Source organism: Phalaenopsis equestris, unplaced genomic scaffold (genome assembly GCF_001263595.1).
Source record: "Phalaenopsis equestris unplaced genomic scaffold, ASM126359v1 Scaffold000134, whole genome shotgun sequence".
NCBI classification, from domain to species: Eukaryota; Viridiplantae; Streptophyta; class Magnoliopsida; order Asparagales; family Orchidaceae; genus Phalaenopsis; species Phalaenopsis equestris.
This window is the reverse complement of record NW_018164576.1, coordinates 1,777,378-1,797,265: the sequence shown is the minus strand read 5'-3', so window position 1 is coordinate 1,797,265 and position 19,888 is coordinate 1,777,378. Positions and strand designations below refer to the sequence as shown.

The 19,888-nt window shown below is 36.3% G+C and overlaps 2 protein-coding genes across 2 annotated transcripts; one reads left to right on the top strand and one right to left on the bottom strand.

Annotated features, from left to right (window-relative positions):
* Positions 1-2,376: 2,376 nt before the first annotated feature.
* Positions 2,377-5,466, top strand: LOC110021495. Its single transcript, XM_020720008.1, has 5 exons — positions 2,377-2,462; positions 2,552-3,873; positions 3,958-4,371; positions 4,509-4,735; positions 5,174-5,466. The coding sequence occupies exons 1-5, from the start codon at positions 2,377-2,379 to the stop codon at positions 5,423-5,425; spliced, it is 2,301 nt and encodes a 766-aa protein (XP_020575667.1). The 3' UTR covers positions 5,426-5,466.
* Positions 5,467-14,472: 9,006 nt separating this feature from the next.
* LOC110021480 (protein FEZ-like) lies at positions 14,473-16,776 on the bottom strand. The gene is made up of 3 exons (XM_020719987.1): positions 16,400-16,776; positions 15,427-15,731; positions 14,473-15,336 (listed from the first exon to the last, which is right to left on the bottom strand). Exons 1-3 carry the CDS (start codon positions 16,578-16,580, stop codon positions 14,626-14,628), a joined length of 1,197 nt encoding a protein of 398 aa, XP_020575646.1. The 5' UTR covers positions 16,581-16,776; the 3' UTR covers positions 14,473-14,625.
* Positions 16,777-19,888: the final 3,112 nt, after the last annotated feature.

The window sequence follows — 19,888 nt, the reverse complement described above, 5'->3', positions numbered from 1 at the left end:
CTTTTCTACATTTAACCTCCTAAACCTTTCATATCATATCAGAAACATCACCATTTGAACTTTTAAAAAGTGAAATACACCTTCTCATTCATATGTATGGCGGTATGTCCGTAAAAAGTGAAGTTTAGGTATTAGATATGTAAAAATATGTAAATACATAAGAATTGAGTGATATGTATGTAAATATTCCTAGGTATTACTACAAATATGTTCAATTTAATTGAATTAATGTGAAAATTTTCAACTGAGCCAGTCATGTTGAATTGCTGTCAATATCTTCCAAAATCTGATATAATTTAACACAGATGAAGCAAAGCTATTAACATAATTATTGGAGCTATGACAGTGATTTATTCGTCTGTTTCAATGGATTGCAGTGCTTCCTGGACTTATTGGCCAACATGGGGGCATATTTTGTCATAGATCCTCTCATGGGAGATACTAAAATCTATGAATATGACAAACTAAAATCTATGAATATGACAAAACAGCAGGAAAAACAATTAATATTTGGTTAATTATCTCTAAACAAATTTCAGTTGTATACATGCATTCTCCTTATGATTGAAGAAAGCATCGATATGATAGTGTGGAATTGAATTTTGAAATATTTCTTACCATGGTTTAAGCAAAGGAAGCTTCGAGGAATTGAAGTTAATATAGAGAGACATATGGTGGCCTACTAAGTCATTATCATGAATAAGAGAGGGAGCATCAACCTTGATAAGGATGATGGGCATCAATTTTTTTAGTGATAATAAGTGTTGATATTGTTAGAGATCAATGACGGAGCTTAGTATTTTGTAAGACATTGGGGTTCAATGTTGATGTAAATTGTACGCACCAAAATTTTTGGTGATTACGAGCATCGGAGACGATGGGGCCGATCTTATTGATAATGACATATATTAATCATAGTTAATATATGATTAATATATAATGACATATTGTGACTCAAAATACTTAAGATTCACAAAATACATATATAATGACATATAATTCCTCTTGTCATAATGCTTATTGTGACTCAAAATACTTAAGATTCACAGAGTTTGATTCCTTTAATTATCTTTAAAAATTTTCAATTATGTTTAAAATTGCATTAAGAAATTCTTGATATTATTGAAGTTTTATCTAAATACTTATTTAGAATATAAGCTTATTGCATATGAAGTCATAAATGATTCTTGAGTTGAGTTCAAGTGTTTTAAATGGAATATGTAGATGTTTTCAGATCAAAAAATTATATCAAGATTTATGCTGAGCTATTAATAAAAATAGTAGTCTTGAATATTTATATTTTTTAACATAATTACCTACATTGATGCTTAACATATGTATATTGTTGAAACAAATTCTCGTAGAGATATCGTAGTTCATAGATTAAGCATTTGACATGTTGAGATGTTCTTTTAGTTTTCTTAAAGTAATTTTTATTATTTGATAAATATTTATTTTTTTCATATTTGTGTACTAAAGGTTATAATAGATTTTGAGTTGTCTACCGAGCTGTGATTACTCGCCCTTATTTTATCCATGTGTAACATAGGCAATGCTTCAACATGAATTAGCATCTTGGGGGGGAGGTGTTAGCATTAATTTACACAATGATAATATAGTAAACCACAAAATCATAAGCATGCCACCTCTACTTATCAAATTAATCCCCATCACTCATTCATAACTCTACACTTAAATTCAATGTGTTCATGCACAACAAATTTTATATTGCCACAATAAACTATTGTGAAACTTGTTATAAATACAACAACTATATAGAAATACAAATAAGTGGAAAATACATATTCTCCAAATGAAATTAAGCTTCACTAATTTAATTTAGAGTAAGAAAATATGCAAAATATTAAGCATAAAAAAAATTAGATTTTAATATCCAGTAAATCTTACATAAATTATGAATTTTAACGCCACACCTACTAAGAACTAAATAAACTCAATTGCATTCATTTACAGCCCTACAGTATTCGTTAAACACCTGACAGAGAACTCAACAGGACAATCGCCTGATTTGCTGCCAAAAATTAAACTGCCTTGACAGTTTAAAACAGTCAATCTTTGTCCCATCCACCTAAAAAATTCTACCTTCCCTACTTTGAATCAAAATAATTAGGTAGCATTTCAACCTCTGTTTGCCATTACTTCTCACTGTCAATCCCTGAGATTACTTCGGACTTAATCATGGCTGTCTTCTTTTCGCTATTTGCATAGGTGAAATGTCTTCTTCCTCTCGCTGCTGCTATATATAGATAAGCAAGAGAGCCATTGCTTATTGCATACTTATTTCATAAGAGAAGAGTGGTTGGGTTGAAGTCAATGAAGAGAAAGGCTGCTGATTAAATTAATATGTGAAGAAAGATGTCTAATTCTATCAGTTATATCCTAGTTTTCCTCATCAATTCCTTGCTGTTCCCCTTCAGATTCATAGCCTCGCATGTTCTCAGGTAAAGACTGATTTTTTAAATTGTAGGTATAGTTGTCTGCAATATTTGTATAGCTTTAAGCATAACTATTCCTATTCTTCTTTTTGTAGTAAAATTGGTCTTGTTAGAGAAGATGATTTCAGTGTATCGGAATTGAATGAACCGATTTCTGTTAACAAAGTTGAAGAGAAAGATGGAAGCTTCTGCTTGAAGTTCCTGTATCAGATTTGTAATGATTATAAAGATAGTCCAGTCAAAGCAATGGAAGAGAATGAATCTTTACTGACTTCTTCAGATGTCCGCAAATATCAATTCTGGGCGGAGAAGGATTTTAATGGCGCCATGGAAGAGTCAAAAGCTCCGAACTTTCATGTTCAGGAATCTTTCATGGAATATTATAACTTCGATGGTGATAGTTTCTTGTCTGCTGTCCAATTTCAGAAGAAACAGTTCTCTGACGAGGAGAATTTCGATTATGTTTGTTCTGAAATCAGTTCAGTTGGTGAAAGAGAGTTTGGGCTGGAGTTCTCTGCTCTAGATTCTTATACTGAATCATCAAGCGAGGAAGGACATACAGTAAGTGATCTCACCATTGATTCAAATTTGTTTAGCCCTTTCTCAGATGGTTATTTTGGTGATTCTGAAAACGATGAAGGAATCAGAGAAACTTCAGTAAATAACAGAAATAAACTTGCAGAAGAGAAACATGAATTGTTCTTAAAAAGAAGTGAAGGAGAAGAAGAAAATGATGATGACAGACAAGTTGGTAAACAGAAGCATGTTGTTAACGCTGAGAAGAACATCAACAAGAAAACTTGTTTAAATGAAACTACTGCAAAAGTGGAAATCCAATCAAATAAACGAGAAGCCAGACAGATGCATGTCCAATTTGAAGAACAAATTAAAAATAAAGAAGCTTCTTTTATTAAGAAAGGCAATGCAAGCTTAGATATTTCTGGAGGAGCTTTCTCAGAACCCAAGCCTGAGACTTCAAACAGAGATGAAGTGAGAAATATAGAAGAGGATGTATCAAATAATGATTCAAGTAATTCGATCGATGTTTCTTATGAACAACAACATACCATTGATAATCAAGATACCGGACGACAAAAGCCAGCACTAGAAGAGGAAAAAGGCATAGAAACCATCATTTTGGATTTGGATGACGATGAATTCAATGAAATATGGAAGCACCAAGATCTTATCCTGCAACTTCAAATGGAACTCAAGAAAGTTAGAGCTATTGGTCTTCCTACCATATTGGAAGAGTCTGAAAGTCCAAGGGCTAATGAGGATTCAAAATCATTTAAGATTGATGAGAAGTTATTTCACGAGGGCCCTGTGGATGATGAGCTCCACAAGCTGTACAGGTGCTATAGGGAGGGGATGAGGAAGTTAGATATTTTGAATTATCAGAAAATATATGCTACAGGTAAGCTCAGTTCATTCCCTTATCTTCAATCATTTTCCAGTCCCCAAGCTCTTAAAATACTGCTTTATAATCATTTTTTTGCAGGCTTTCTTCAACAGAAGGATCCTCTTAAATCAAATAAAACTCAGAAGCCTATGCTCTCAACAATCATGTCTCATCTGTCCCAAAGCTTCTTACCTTTCAGCAAGAAGAAATCAAACTGTGATACATCAGAGAAGTATATTAAGGAGCTGCGATGCGATCTAGAAACAGTTTATGTAGGACAGATTTGTCTCTCCTGGGAATTCCTTAGGTGGCAGTATGAAAAGCTTCATAAGCTAACATATTCTGATCCTTTCATAAGCCATCAGTACAATAAAGTAGCAGCAGAATTCCAACAATTTATAGTTACATTACAAAGATTTGTAGAGAATGAAATGTTTCAAGGACCAAGGCTTGCAAATTATGTCAAACAACGATGTCTTCTTCGAAATCTTTTGCAGTTGCCAGTCTTCAAAGGTGAGCTAAACATACCTGTTCAAGTTGAATTTGTTTGAAGATTCAACTCCTCTTTCAACCTAAAGTTGGATGTGGCATCTACATGTTTTCTATTTTGATAAAATTTGTTAATAATTATAAGGCATTTGAATTTGCAGAGGACAGCCTGAAGGATAAATTGGAGAAGGGGAAAGAAGAGGATGTGATCAATAGCGAAATGCTAGAAGATATTATGCAAGAAGCAATGGGAGTTTTTGGGGAATTTGTGAAGGCTGAGAAGTATGAAACCACAAGATTCTTAAAAGGTTTATTTGAGAATCATGTGGAGCTTCAGGTTCCATCAGACTATGAGCTCATGGTTGATATACAAGCATGTTTGAAGAATGTAATTCTATGCCCTTATTTCAAATTGATATAATGTTTCATTACTAACATACATCTTGGTTATGCAAAAATATCATGAAATGATTTTTATTTCAGCAGGGGCGGAACCAAGTTATGCCCAGATGGGCAATTGCCAACCCCCTCATCCCGGAATTTGTGATTTCTCTTTATAAATTAATATTTTTTTCATGTAATTTGGATAATTTAATATGCCTCTTGATATATTTGCTTTGCTTAGTGCTTAAAAAAACTAAGCATGTGGTGATTTTGGCCACCCAAAAATATAATGTCGATTCCACCCCTGTATTTCAGTAAGCTAGAGAAAACATTTTTTTAATGTACAACAATTATATTTTTGTATAGTTTTTCACAATAACTATAAGATGGTGCATTCCTTTTGTTATGCATCTATTAATTTAATTCTTTTTTTGAACTACAGAAGAAGAAGAAATTGAAGAACCTTATGAACGCAAGTAATTGTATAGTTAAGATGCTAAAAAGGAGACAAGAAGGTAGATCAAACCAAGACCTCTTCTTCACTGAAGTAGACTTGCAAATAGTTTCAAGAGTCTTAAAAATGTCAAGGATAACAAGTGATCAGCTAATTTGGTGTCAGAAGAAGTTGAACAAGATAACATTTTCAGGCAAAAAAGTTCACAGGGAGTCCTCATTTTTACAGTTCCCCTGTTAGATTGCAAGGAGATGAACATCTTTTTTGCATGTTTGGTTTTTGTACCCTTTTTTGGTCTGTCATCTTTACTTGTGAATAAAAACTCTATATTTCAAATTTATTGCATAAGGATAAATTGTTGTATTCATTCTAGCACCAAAAAATCTTAATTTTAACTTTTTGCACTATAATTTTGGTTTTTATTTACATTTTTTCAATGCTTAAGTTCATGAAAATTACATAGATCCTTAACATATTTTTCTACTAAGCTACTTTACTAATCATTGATGGCCTCTTTCATCATAACGACACCACTGGTCTTATTCGAGTTGGTTGGATTTGATGTCGTTATGAGGTCGCAGGTTTGTTTTCCGTTATGTTTTCCTCTTTCCGAATAATTCTCCATCTTATGTGTAGGTGTAGGTGAACTAAGAGATGAGAAATCAGAGGACTAGGGCAGGTAACATCAGAAATAAACAAAAGAAATGTATGAGAAACCTTCATAAAGTGAATTTTTGTATTGATAGCTCTAAAGCATATGTTCAGAATACTTTAAAGACACAATTGTGAAGGAGACCTTCGGAAAGCTAATAACCAGAGAATTCAAGTTGATAGACCTGCTCTAGAGTTTGAATCCTCCTATAAGAACAAGCCTCTATAGTTAATTTCATCTTAAGTAGTCCAGACAACTTAAGAAAACTCTCAATTAAGGTTATAATTTGTTTTTAGAAAAGTCAAGTGTCGTTGTCAAGGAAATGAATGTCAAAGTCATATCCTAAGGATAGTGGATTTCTAAAGATTTTGAACCATCCTAAAGTTTTATTTTGTTGTTGATGGTTTAGTTAAGGCTCATCCTTTTACTCTGAATTTTAAATGTTCGAGCCCTACAAAACAGAGTTAACACATTCTAATAACATGCAAAGTAAATCTAGGACGACACCTTACTTCCTTGTCTTCAGCAGTCCCGCAAAACAATGTTAGCATAAAACATGTAGAAAGAGAAGACTACTCCAATACTTCGTTAATGTTGGGTTAGTATCGATCGATCGACATCTACTCGAGTATATTGTGGTGCCTTGACAGTCTTAGAATGCATTCTTTCGACAAATCTCTAAGGATAAGCCCCCAGAGAGATTCAAGTTCTCAACACTTGAGTCCAGCAATGGAAGGACTGATCTGACCCACGACATAGTCTGATTTGAGTTTATTATGTGTTTGCTAAGGATCACTGATGCACTGAAATATCGTCTCTTCTTTACCACGTTGAGGGAATCGACTCTCAAGTGGTTCAATAGATTTCCATTTGGAGTAATCACATCGTTCATTAATTTTAAATGAATGTTTGTGGTGCAGTTTGTCGGCACCCAAAAGCCTCAGAAAAACTCACAAATTCAGCAGGGACAAAGCGATAGTCTTCATTCATTCATCACAAGCTTCAAGAAGATTTTGGAAATGCGAGACCTGAAACCCACGACAACCTATGCTGCCCTAGGCAAGGGGTGAAGGAAAGACCTTTTTAATATGCAATAGGTTTGTACCAACTAAAGATATTATCCAAGTTGTTGGAGCTGACCAACAACCACATATCAGCTGAGGGGCCAACAACAACATATCGGTTAAGGAGTTTAAGTCCAACCACGATTCCTCTAAATTAGAGTTCTTCACCCTTGCTCGCAAAAGAGAGCCCTATAAGGATAACGATGGAGGCCAAGACATGATTCATATCCTTTTTCCTGTCTTGGCTACGAATATGTGTTGACACAAATCTTTGATGTCACATATAAAAGGTGGATTATGATCAGCTTCCCGTCATTAATGGCATCCAATTGGACCTTCTAGTACACACCTAGAGCATTGAATTAGAATGTTCTGCCCTACCTAAAAGAATTCGTCGTTAGACGATGTGAATTTTGAAGTGGGGCATATAATGATCATTTTGATGTTTTAAAATCATTTCCCATCCATTCAGAACCTCTCGTGGCTAAAGGAATGCTTCAAACTCCCCACACATTTTCTAGATAAAATCTGGGTGTAGGGCACTGCACTCGCGCCATGGTTTAAGCTGCCCGTTGGTGCGAAAGTCCTGGTAAAAGGACCACAAAAGATTCATTTTTGGAGTTATGCGACCATATTTCAGTCATAATTGCTCTCTCATACTTTACGAATAGAAAAAATGCTTCGCCTGACGTTTCCGGTGAAATTTGTGGTTTAGACTGACTCTTTTGCACAGGTGTCTGGAACACTCGTTGACGTTAAAACCTTTGATAAAAGGCCATTAAAAATTCTAATTTTTAGAGTTATGGGACAAAATTTCAGTCATATACGATCTCCCATAGCTTACGGATAAAAAAAAACACCTTCACGGACATTTTTCTACATGAATCGAGGCTCATCGGACCAGTTTGACAACCCTACATAGGACCCTGACGACCCAACACTAGACTCTAGCACCCCAACGCTAGGTCCTCGCGCATAAGCGCTCATAGCAACCTAAAAATTGTCTTAAAATCGAGCCAGCAGTAACCCAAAGCCTAGGCACTAGTCATCGAGATGCTCGGGATACTGATGGATGTTGCATATCATCTCCTAAACGTATACATAGTGGCCTAACCAATGAAGCATAAGAAGAGAACATCAATCGTTATTGTGGGCTCTGAAATTTTGAAAAGGCACCGCGGACTTACATCGAGAGCTTAATGGTGCGTTAAATATTTTGTTTGAATTTTCACAAGGCAGATGAGATGGTAGATAAGACACAACCTAGAGATTTCATTCTCATTTTGTGAGAACTTTAAGATCCAGGGTTTGAGGTTTTACATAGGCGCAAACCCTTATGGTTAAGAACTCCTCTCACAATGAGAGAACATTTTCAATTAAGGCTAATCATTAGGCGTTGAGTGTTCAAACTTAGCATATAGCAGCAATAAATTTGAGAATTTAAATTATAAAAACCATCATTATGAGCTCAAAATGGATGGTCGAGGAAACGACAAAGAACCTGGTCAAGATCCCATGGTTCCGTCATCCCGGGTTATCATGGTCCCCTGTCTACTTTGTCAGTGGAGGTAATCGACCCACCTGACTGAAGAATCCTTGTCAGCAACCATAGGTTGCTTTGTCCAATGTGACCTTGTAGAATCAGAGTGAATGTTTGTCTACGGGGACTAATTTAAATCGACCTTAGCTTATAGAGGTCATTCTGCCCTATCAAATATATTATATGATTCAACACTCAGAAGGGCAGATTGTCTTTAGAGAACATACGGGCTACAACCGTGACTGTAATATAATGTGGCTATCTGGCGGCAAACCACCTGGTCAAAGGGCTCCGTTGTAATCACTTTTTTATGGTGTCATGTGAAGGCAAATCATGAGGACGGAGGACTCAGACCACATCCTTACTGGGATAGAATTGTTTTCAACATGAATTTAGTAGTATACTTGATATGATATTGACTCTTTGTGATCTCGAGTCAGCATTAGATTTGTTTACCTCAACAAAAGGTTACGGAGGGTGGATGTATTTTTGCTTTAAGTATTAAGTGGTAAATTTTTATTCAAATATTATATTATTATTTTTTATGATTTAAAATACATTAATTTTTTTATTTTATGAAATAGACCTTTCCGGATGAAATTCACTACCAACAGGATCATCATTGTAGATTGATCTTCTTGCACATTGTTGACTCTGTCCCACTTACAAAGGATCGGGTTCCAAGTTTATATTACTTGAACATATTTAAATTCATTTGAAACTTAATTTTGGAAATAGACCCCTTTGTTTAAAATCTTCAGTCAACCCAACCATCATTGGGGAATGATTATCTTTGAACCATGTCGACTCTATCCTGCTTCCATAGGATTAGGTTCAATAACTGAAATAATTAAATTCAAAATAGACTTTGAGATATAATTTTAAAATAGAACATTTCAGTTGAAATGTTCTATCAACTCGATCATTGTTGGGGAATGATTATCTTTGAACCCTGTCAACTCTGCCCCGCTTATAGAGGATCAGGTTCAATAATTGAATTCAAAATAGACTTTGAGACATAATTTTAAAATACACCTCTCCAGTTGAAATATTCTATCAACTCAGTCATCATCGGGGAAAGATTGGAATTTATATACAATTAAGAGCATTAGCCCTGTCTCCTGTCCTCGTGAGGAGGATCAAACTGGCACAGCGAGGGCTTAATCTTGTCAACTCCGGTCCATGTAAAAAGGAGGCCAAAGTGGGGGCTCAATCTTGTCAACTTCAGTCCCTTTGGGAATAGGATCAGATTGGCTGAAATGTGGAACTTATGACCTCCCTCTATAAGCAAAGCGACCCATTGCCCCCATAACATTCTTAGACACATGAGCTTTGAGCTTTGAATATTTAGAGACACATTGGAGCACATACAGGCATTTTAATTTTATTCATTGAAATTGATTTTAAATAGCCTTGCATGTGTTTTGAGACATTTGGGTTTTAGCTTAAGCACACATTTTAACCCGCGCAACATTCTTGAATATTGAGATCAAGCATTTAGCACGTTAGTAGAAACACGTGCGGGTATTTCATATTTGTTGCCTTGAGATCATTAAATAGTTTGATTGTTCTTTAGGGAAATTTGAACTTACGTGTTTGCTTAACTCACGCAATAGTCTTGGACCTTGTGATCAAACGTTCAGTAGGTTGGTTGGAGCACATGCAAATGTTTAAGTTTGTTAGCTTGAATTAACTTTTAGGGAAACTTTATTATTATTTGCACGGATGCTTGTATTTTTTGGATCACCGATCCCATGGCGAACAAGGCATTCTAGACTTTGATTGCATATTTGAATATATGTTTCTCTTTTATACTTAGCTCCCATTTGAGAGTTCGAGTGGATTCAATTTACATATTCTTATATGACTGACATTCTGATGAAAATCCAACAACATTTCGGCAGCTTCCCAGCGCGTCCCCCATTTGGGGGCTGCATCGGGCTCCACGCGAAGAAAGACGTGCATGGTCAGTGCAGTGAGACACCGAAGCCAAATTTTTGAAACACACAACGCCAAGAAAGGCGTTCATGAGGTACATGCACGCAACACCTCACACGCAAGTATTTCCCTATCGCATCGTGCATGTCACCTATGCGTTTTTCTAGTAATGCTAAGAAAAACATGCACGAGTTCGACTTGCGTCAAAAGGCTTTAGAGGTAAAGAGATACCACCTTTTATACCTCATAGATCATTGACGGTGGAGAGATAAACCCGCACTAATCGCTGGATACAATTTTCTCTCCATCTCTTCGAATTAGTATCATTTAACAGCAAATTTTGTGAAGAATTTAATAGAAATATAAACTCAACTATCGAATTACAAAAGAAGACGTTCAATATTAATAGACCCGTTAAACATGAACTTTACCCCTGTTTTCTGTTTTACATTGATCCGAATTAAATCTCTGAGGTGTTGGGTGCAGAAGATTAGGATCGAAAGGGGAAGTCTTGGCGTAAGGGCAAGTCGCCGGCAAAAGGAGGTGATGCGAGGTTTACAGGTGATCTCGTTCCGGTGAGGGAGCAGGGAAAAATAGGAGAGGAGAGCAGCGGGTAGGATCTGGTGAGGACTGTCGGTCCGCAGAATCAAGAGAGAAAGAATGCGAGAGGAGGAGAGGAAGTTAGGTGGGAGCTTAGGGTGTTGCGGCGGCTAGGAGGAGCAACCCGGCGGCAAGGAAGGGGGAGAGCAGGCCGTGAGGAACGGTGAGAGAGGGGGCTGCGGGAAGAAAGGAGAGGCGGCGGTGGCTTCACCGGCGGCCAGGGAGAAGCTGCGATTTTCTTTTTTGGGAGGAGGGATTCGCGTGAGAAAGGGAAGAGGACCGAGCCGAACGCGTTACTCACAACCTCTCTCCTACGACACGGATCCCTCTTGGGTTCTTGGGGCTGGGAATTTCAGCTCAGGTGTGGCAGAGAAGTCAAGATGTCACATGAATTTTAGTTTTTCTGAGAAATAGCAGTTTATGTTGGCTCAACTTAATGAAGATGAGCTTGATTGAGTAGGTTCTCTGTCAAGGAAATCTCTATGATAATGAGGAGATTTATTGTTGCCTTTGACTCTTATTTGTGGATTATCAAAACTGTTTAATGTGCAAGTTGAAGTCTTTCTCTTGTCAGTCTCGTATTGAGAAAAGTGGAGATGCAAATTAAAGTCTTTCTCTTGTCAGTCTCATACTGAGAAAAGTAGAGTAGAGCATGACATCAATAGAACTCTCATTGTCGATCAGGATCCTCATTACGTTGTAGTAGGGTTCGCTGATTCCTGCGCTAATGACGACAATGCCTTAGTAGGGGACGTAGACTCCTTCCAAATAGGAATTATCAAACGTGAAAGGCTAGAGGTGCAATTTCTTTTGCCCCCATGTTGTTGCTTTTGTGTATGTAGCACCCATTGGAAGCATTATCAATACAATTAGTTTGTTTTGCATAAATCGACCAAGAGATCCCATCGAATCAACCTTTCAATCTCTTCCTTGAGCTGCTTACATACCTCAGTGGTGTAGTCACGACTTTGAAGAAAATTAGATGTATTGTTCCTGGTCCCCAAGGGTGGGGCCACTTAATAGTTTTCTCTTTTGTGATGTCAATCAGGACATTAACACACATGTGTTGAGTAGTATATACTCTTTCTTTAGTCAATGCTCACTTCGCTGACCAACAGATTGGGGAGTGAGGTCACAATTTATCTGTTGTTCGAACTTTTTCTGTTGCAAAGATTGATTATTATATTCGGTGTTACTTATTTGCATTTCCCCAAATTGTTCAAAATGCTCCTTATATGCACGAATGACCTCGTCCGTGGTGATTTGGGTTTCAACAAAGTGGACAATGTCAACATAAGAACGAACTGTCTTCTGCATCAATGATGAGAAGAAGGACCCTAGGCGGTGCCCCTCATGGAAGACACTCTCAATAACTCCAAATCCACTCCCAGAATCTAACGGGCTTCAAAGAAATATTTGCAAAAGTAGTCCTTGAGCGACTCTCCTTCACTTTGATGAATTCACGAGAGATGGGATGAATCATTGATGATCCATCGGTTTGCTATGAACTGCTCCATGAATAGTCTGACAAGCTCGTTAAAGGTGTTTACAATGCCCATTGACAGAGAGTAGAACCAGATGCAAGCTTGTTCTTTAAGAGTGGTCTGACACACTTGACACATAAGCACATCAGAGGCACGCTGAATGTGCATGACGGTTTGATGGTGAGTAGTAAGCTCATAGAGGCCAGTTATCCCTTTGTAAGTGTCGATGTTCGGAAGCTTGAAGCTTAATGGGCTGGAGTATTGGAGGACTGCATCCGTTAAGGGAGAAGATTCTTGGACGTTAAGGTGAGTGGTAAAACCGATCCTTTTTCTCTAGGGGGAACTCTTCTCAGATGAGGCGTCATAGCTAGTTCATCATCTAGAATGACAGCAAGCCATGACAATGTCAAGTGAGCTGCGCGAGATGAATGAGTGGAACTTGTGGTATTTAAGAGTCCAACATCATGACCTGACAGAAGATGTGTTCCTTCTTGGGGAGGGGGTCGGTACGAGTTCTTCTGAGCGCTGTGTTTCCCGCAGATTGCTGTGTTAGCAGTAACATACTTCATCCAATGGTGTCGAGAACAATTATTGAGCCCCACGTAGGAGCTGTAAGATCTCCAGTTAACACTCCTCCATTCTGCATATTCGGTCTTTCAGAGAAGGACCTACCACGCCTTCATCAACAAGATAATGTATCTCACGATGGGAAGATGAGGAGGCATGACACTCTTAGCTTCATGTATGTCCCCTAGAATGATGGGTGTTGAAGCGGGATGCTCCTTCGTCAAGAATATTGTGCATAGTGGTCATGTAGTAAGCCTCACAAGTCACAATTACTTCAGTGGTGGGATTAAAGTTCCAACAAACGTCGCTAAACTAATGCGTGCTAAAAAACTTACGACAATAATGTAGCAGTTTATCGTCTTAGCATGGTACAGAGATTCAACACACACTCAGATAAAAGAAAAACAACAGTAGAGACACCATCAGTTTTTAAGTGAAAAACTCATAAAAGGGAAAAACCCAGTGGACCTGACCAAACTAAGGAAATCGACTATAAACTTGTGATTACAATTTCAGTCCCTCGCCCCACAGACGGGTAAGAGTTGAACACACTTTGGATTTACAACGTTGGTGCATTGATGAATTTGTTGTAAGAAGTGGACGGTGGTCGATGATGATCGATGATGATGAGTCGCGACCAACATAGGGTGGTTGACGATGATCGGCGGTAGTCGACGATGATCGGCGGTAGTCGACGATGACCAACGGATGGTGGTCGATGGCAGTCGACGGTGGTCGACGATAGTAGGAGCGGTGTTGGACTTCAACTTCCTCTCCTTGCTTCAAACTCTCTTCCTCAAGCCTTAAACTCTCATTTTCTTTTCTCTTGAGAGAGGTGAGACTCTATTTATACATTTACAGATGCAAATAATGCAAAAATATGTATCACTTTGATCGGACAGTATGAAAAACTTTTTTTTAATAATACAACATTTGATGGACATTTGAGTGTCTTAACGATGTTAAAATTGAGCAATCTTGGGTTTGTTGGATTTGTCTCACGGAGACACCCGATTCAACTGGAAACTCACTGAACTTAACATTCATCTGACATTTCAAATGTGTCTAGAAAAATTTCAAATGAGGTTTAATGACTTGATTGGGGCTAGATTTGATTCAGATTAAATCAATGCTGGTACCATTTGGGTCTATCTCGTCGAGCGGTCAGATTGACTGTAATTTTGTTGAAATCGGAGCTCTGGATGACTTTTTATTGAAATTCAAATATTTTTTTGCTCAAAAAGTTGTCTCGATATTCGTGTCAGATGATGATAAAGACTAGTTGGAGGCTTATCAAGAACCATCTACGCTCAGACTAATAACTGATTTGCATTTATATCCATAACATATATGAAAATCAAAATACTGATAATTAAATTATATCCATAACATATATGAAAATCAAAATACTGATAATTAAAACAAACATATATATATTTCCTTCACAATCTGTTAGCTTTGCTGTTAGCTGGCTTTACAATAAATATATACATCAATTCATAGCCATTTTTCTCCCACATGCAACTCAATAATCCATGCTAACAGTAATGCTAACAGACGAAGGTCACCAAAATAGCCTAAAACAGAAACACTTTTCAAGTATAACATTTATTGGTGGAATAACCCGTTGACATCTCACTGGGACACAGTGCAGAATCCCACAGCAGGTTCAGCTTCCAGTCATCAGAGGAATTTGTGAGGTTGAATGGAAAATTCATAGTCCTCAGATTTCCCCACTGATTATTTCCACCTGTGATGCAACTCAGACTCTTCTTAGAAATCATCTCCTCTTCATCTGTTACCAAGCTCCCATTTGCCTCTAATGGAAATGTAACAGTGAATCCATTAGTCTGGTGAGGCTGTTCAAAGTCTATACTTGGAGAAGATTTCTCCATATCCTGAAGTATGTTGGGGGATAAGTTCAGGAGCATGGAGGTCACATCTACTGATGGCTTGATAGGCATTGATGTTTCCGGCGGGGAGAACATGAAGCTTGTGGGCATTTCAGATGACTTGCAACTGCTCAGGTTTATGGACTTAAAGTTAGCAAAATCCAAGGAAGGATAAGTTACTGCACTGCCATGATGTTCTAATCCAGTACTGTTACATCCGAACTGGATCGCAGATCCAATTTCTGTGCTGCAGGAGGTGTTCTCTGATGCAAAGTGTGTCAGGTTCATAGCACGTGGAATAGAGAACTTATCTAAATCTGTAGATTCTGGCAGTGAAGATACCCAAGAGTGTGACAGCGCTCTTTGTGTTGAGGTGTTGGTTTTTTTGAAGATCCTGCAGATGGCCCATGATTCCTATTCATGACAAGCTATGATTAGTTTGTGCTCTGCGTTTTTTTTCTTATTAAAACTTGATCCAAATGAAGCTTATGAAGAGCGGCTTACATTGGCAGGGATGAAGTTCTTGTCAACAGGTCTTTTGGAGATTGATGGATCAGTAAGAGATGGAAGCCTGAACTCATGCATCATCCAATCAGTCTTCATCCCTTTGGCTGCTCTTCCCTTGTAAAAGACTAGAGATTTCTTCAACCCAATGCACTTAGTTCCTTCAGAGGAGTATATGGGCCTGTCGGTTCCTGTAGCTTTCCAGAATCCAGCTCCTGTGACTCTGTTAGGCCTCGCACTGTTGCGGTATTTTCTATCCCTGGGGCAGTAGAAATACCATTCCTTCTCTCCAGTTGTCGCCATCTCTGCTCACATGTTAATACCAGAACAATGAATCAATTTTATGTCAAAGAAAATAATTGTTTATGTAAGCTTTTACTGATGTTTTAATATTCATAATATGCAGCTTTTAGATTGCTGATCTTGCCTTTATGTTTGTTGGTTTCAAGCCTTTTCAGTATTATTATTTGATTATGGATCACTTTTGAACTTGTCTGATGACAGGGAGACACTAATAATAACACTCTAGAGAGCTTCAACATACTAACCATGTTTTGACAAGTTATGAAAACTTCAAAAAAAATGGAACTAAGCTAGATATAATTAAACAGAGAAGAAAATAAATTCTAAAAAAAAATATTAATTCATACAAACGACCACTCTACTAGAATATAGATGGATTAAAGCAAAGGAATTATTAATAACATGAAGAAAAAACTTAACTTGGAAGAAGCACTAACATGAAAGATCAATAAAAAAGATGAAAAAACTCCTGCTTTCTCACTTGCAAAAGTGAGAACACACGAAATTACTAGGAAAGATGAGGAAGTTATGATCTGTTTATTGATTATCTTTCCTCAGAAAACGTCTAAAACAAGTTTGTTGACCTTAATGAAAATAGAAATGAATGATGTTATGTAATTAAAAGTAACTTTTCTTCTAATAAGAATGAAAATGATTTGTGATGGCTTACTTGGGAGGTCCCAGGGGTCATATTTGTAGATATCTAGCTGCCTGATGAGCTCAATAGAAAGTGGCCTTTGCTGTATCTTTCTCCTCAGATAGAACCCTACTAACTCCTCATCCGTCGGATGAAACCGGAAACCCGGCAACATGATCTCATCTCCTTTATCCATATCACTCTTTTCCTCCATGGCTTCTACCAACTATGTTCTCCTCTGGAGAAACACTCAAACAAGTTCTAACTTCTTATTTCAGTCCAACAAATAGTACATACAGACTGCAAAAACCAACTTTTAAGAAAATACTCAAAAGATAACGATGGCTGAAAAACTAAGTAGAAGACTATTATTTGAGAGATTTAGGAAACCATTTTAGTGAAAAAATGGCTTCACGAGTACTTCTCTGTGAATGCTCAACTATTGCTCCTTATAAGGATGACGCCAAGGTGCCAGGGCAGAATAATTTATTTGATGAAAGGACTCTTGTGTGAATATTTTAATTAATGGAGATTGATCTCAAAAAGTCTACACGTTCATCTTCATATTGGGATTAGCATATCACTTTCATTTCACATATTATATTGTTCAAACCATAGAACAATTTTGAATGCAAACTAATATGAGGACAGCTTTTAGGTATGATGTTACCTTTTTTGAAAATTGCATGGCTATTGGTCACCTCATAATACTCTAATAAACTAAATTTAAGGTGTGTACATTCAATCCCAAAGGCCTGCAAATTCTTCTAATATTCTTATTAATTTCCTTAGGTTTATGCATGATATTTCTATCTATTACTTTAATATGTATTTTATTTTTCTAAGAAAAAATATAATTTTATAGCACTTGATCTATTCTTGTATACATGAACAAATATTATATGCGGACATTTGCACGTCTGGACATCTGCATGTTCACATGTCTGCATGTCCGGACAACGGCCCGATCATCCAGACATCTACACTTTTACACGTCCGTTCTAAGAAAAAATATAATTTTATAGCACTTGATCTCTTCTTGCATACACGAACAAATATTGTGTGCGGACATTTGCACGTCTGGACATCTACATGTTCAAATGTCTGCATGTACGAATAACGGCCCGGTCATCCAGACATCTAACGTCTACACGTTCAAACATCTGCATGTTCGGACAACGGCCCGGTGCGGCCATGCCGCTGTGCATTCACACGTGGCAACCATAGACATCTACTTCTTGGTTTATAATTTTAAATAATCTATGTTGATAGCATATTCCTACATATTTTGTTTTCTATAACGACTCTATTTCGCTGTAATTTTTTTATTTTTAAGATATTTTTTATGTCATAAAATTTTTTAAATGTAGTAGATGCAAATATATATATATATATAAAAGTAAATTAAGTCTATAATACCCGCCATAATGATCAAAATCATGATTTTTGCCTCAATAATTTAATGACTAATTGCACAGCGGACCCTAAATGACCCATTAAAAAGAGTCAAATTTCACAAAATTGGTGGGTCCATTGGAGCCATGTTTTCAAATGAAGGCATCAACAGTCAGCTCTATCTTTTTTCACACAAGGCTAGCAAAGATCATAGCAACTCCACTGGCAACTTTACCCTTGTAATCATGCTTATTTACTCTTCTAACCTGATTAATTAATGAACTAATTAAGGTGTAACCATGCATTATTAAGATAGGGATTGGACATGTCGAGGCTATAAAGTATAATATATTTAACCCATATTGCGTGTAAATTACTTCTTATTAATTATTTCAGAACCTTCATAATACTAATACTAATACTATTATTATTTAAAAAGCCACCAGTCCTTGTTGACAGCTCTTGGACTAATTCTACAATCATGTTTCAGGCGTCTGGGTCATGTTCTTCATTATTCTGTGTGGAGAATGACTGAAACCTGCCTGTAAATCATTTTCAAAATCACTGTTTGTGCATGAACTGAATATGTATAGATATAACTGCTATGTTACGTCTTCTCATTTAGTTTTATTTTATTTTTTTCCTGGAAGTATAATGACAGTGCATGATTAAAATGATGGGAGATGCTGGCTGGTTCTTATATTAGTTTACTTACAGTTGAATGGGATGGGGAAATCAGAGAGAAACTGCAGAATATTGTTGTTTAGGGTTTTGAAAATATTTATTTTCCTTTTTTTTTTAATTTTCTGGTAGAGTGAGCAACCAATATACTACAAATTTGAGTATGAGTGTAATTGAGCCGAGCTTGAGCGGTATCAGACTTGGCTCGTGTTTAAATTGCTTGTAAATATTGTGTTTGTGTTCGGCTGAATTCACATATGCTTGTGTGTATTCGACTCGAAATTGACCCGTTTAAATTAGTTAGAAAAATATATATATGGTGTTGGATTCAAATATGCGCGGGTCTTATGTAATAAAATGTGAAAAGTCATATGATCAAACGAGCTATAGTGATTTAAACTTATATATAAATATATGTAATATATTATTATTATTATTTCGAGTTAAAACGAGAGAACACGAACATGAACATATTTGATCATTCGATCACCGGGTCGTTAACACCAAATGTTTAACGAGCCGAGCACGAGTTGTTCGTGAATAACGTGCTCTTTTGAAAACCCTACATTCAAGCCCTTATTTTATGTTAACATTCAGAATTTAAGATAGGGATCAATGTAAGCCCTTTTATTTAATGAATAAGCCGAACATGAACATATTTTTGTTTGAAGATGTTCGGTTTGATCGTAGCTAAATAATATGTATATTTTATTATGCGTTTATATTTGAATGCATGCATAGATATATAGATTATCTATATTTAGATTCATGTTTATATGTTTATATTGATAAATATTTGTGTGAATGACATATTTATTCTATAAGAAGGAAGACCAACAAAATAAATAAATAAATAAATAAGGGAAAATAAAGTAAAAGTTCCATAAAAATAACATTAAACATTTTTAACTAATTTTTCCATTATATTAACATATCTTAATTGCTTCATCAGCAGTCAGCAGTAAAGTATAAACAATGCACATGATTTTGTTGCATTAATTGTTCTTTCTTTGTTGAATAAATAGCTGTATTTGATCAGAGAAGTTGTTGATAAGCTCCCATTCAAACCAAGGGTTTTTTCTCAGCTAAGTTTTTATTGAAGTTGTTTCATGAGTTATGATTTTTATTTTATTTTCTAAAATATAATTCTTAATATTAAATTGCAATAAGATTTTTTTTATTATTTACATAATGTCATTTTAGCTCAAAAATTATAAAAATATTGAATTAATCCCTCACTCCTTTATAAAAGAGCAGAAATAGAAGAAAATATTACATCAGGAGTCCTGATACATTTTTGTATCAAAACTCCAATCACTACCTGCCACGTATACAATTCAGACCTCTTAGTAAAAAAAATAAATAATTTAATACACATTGGGGTCAGACTGTACACGTGTCAGACAGTGATTAGAGTACTGATGCAAAATATAGCAGGACTCCTAG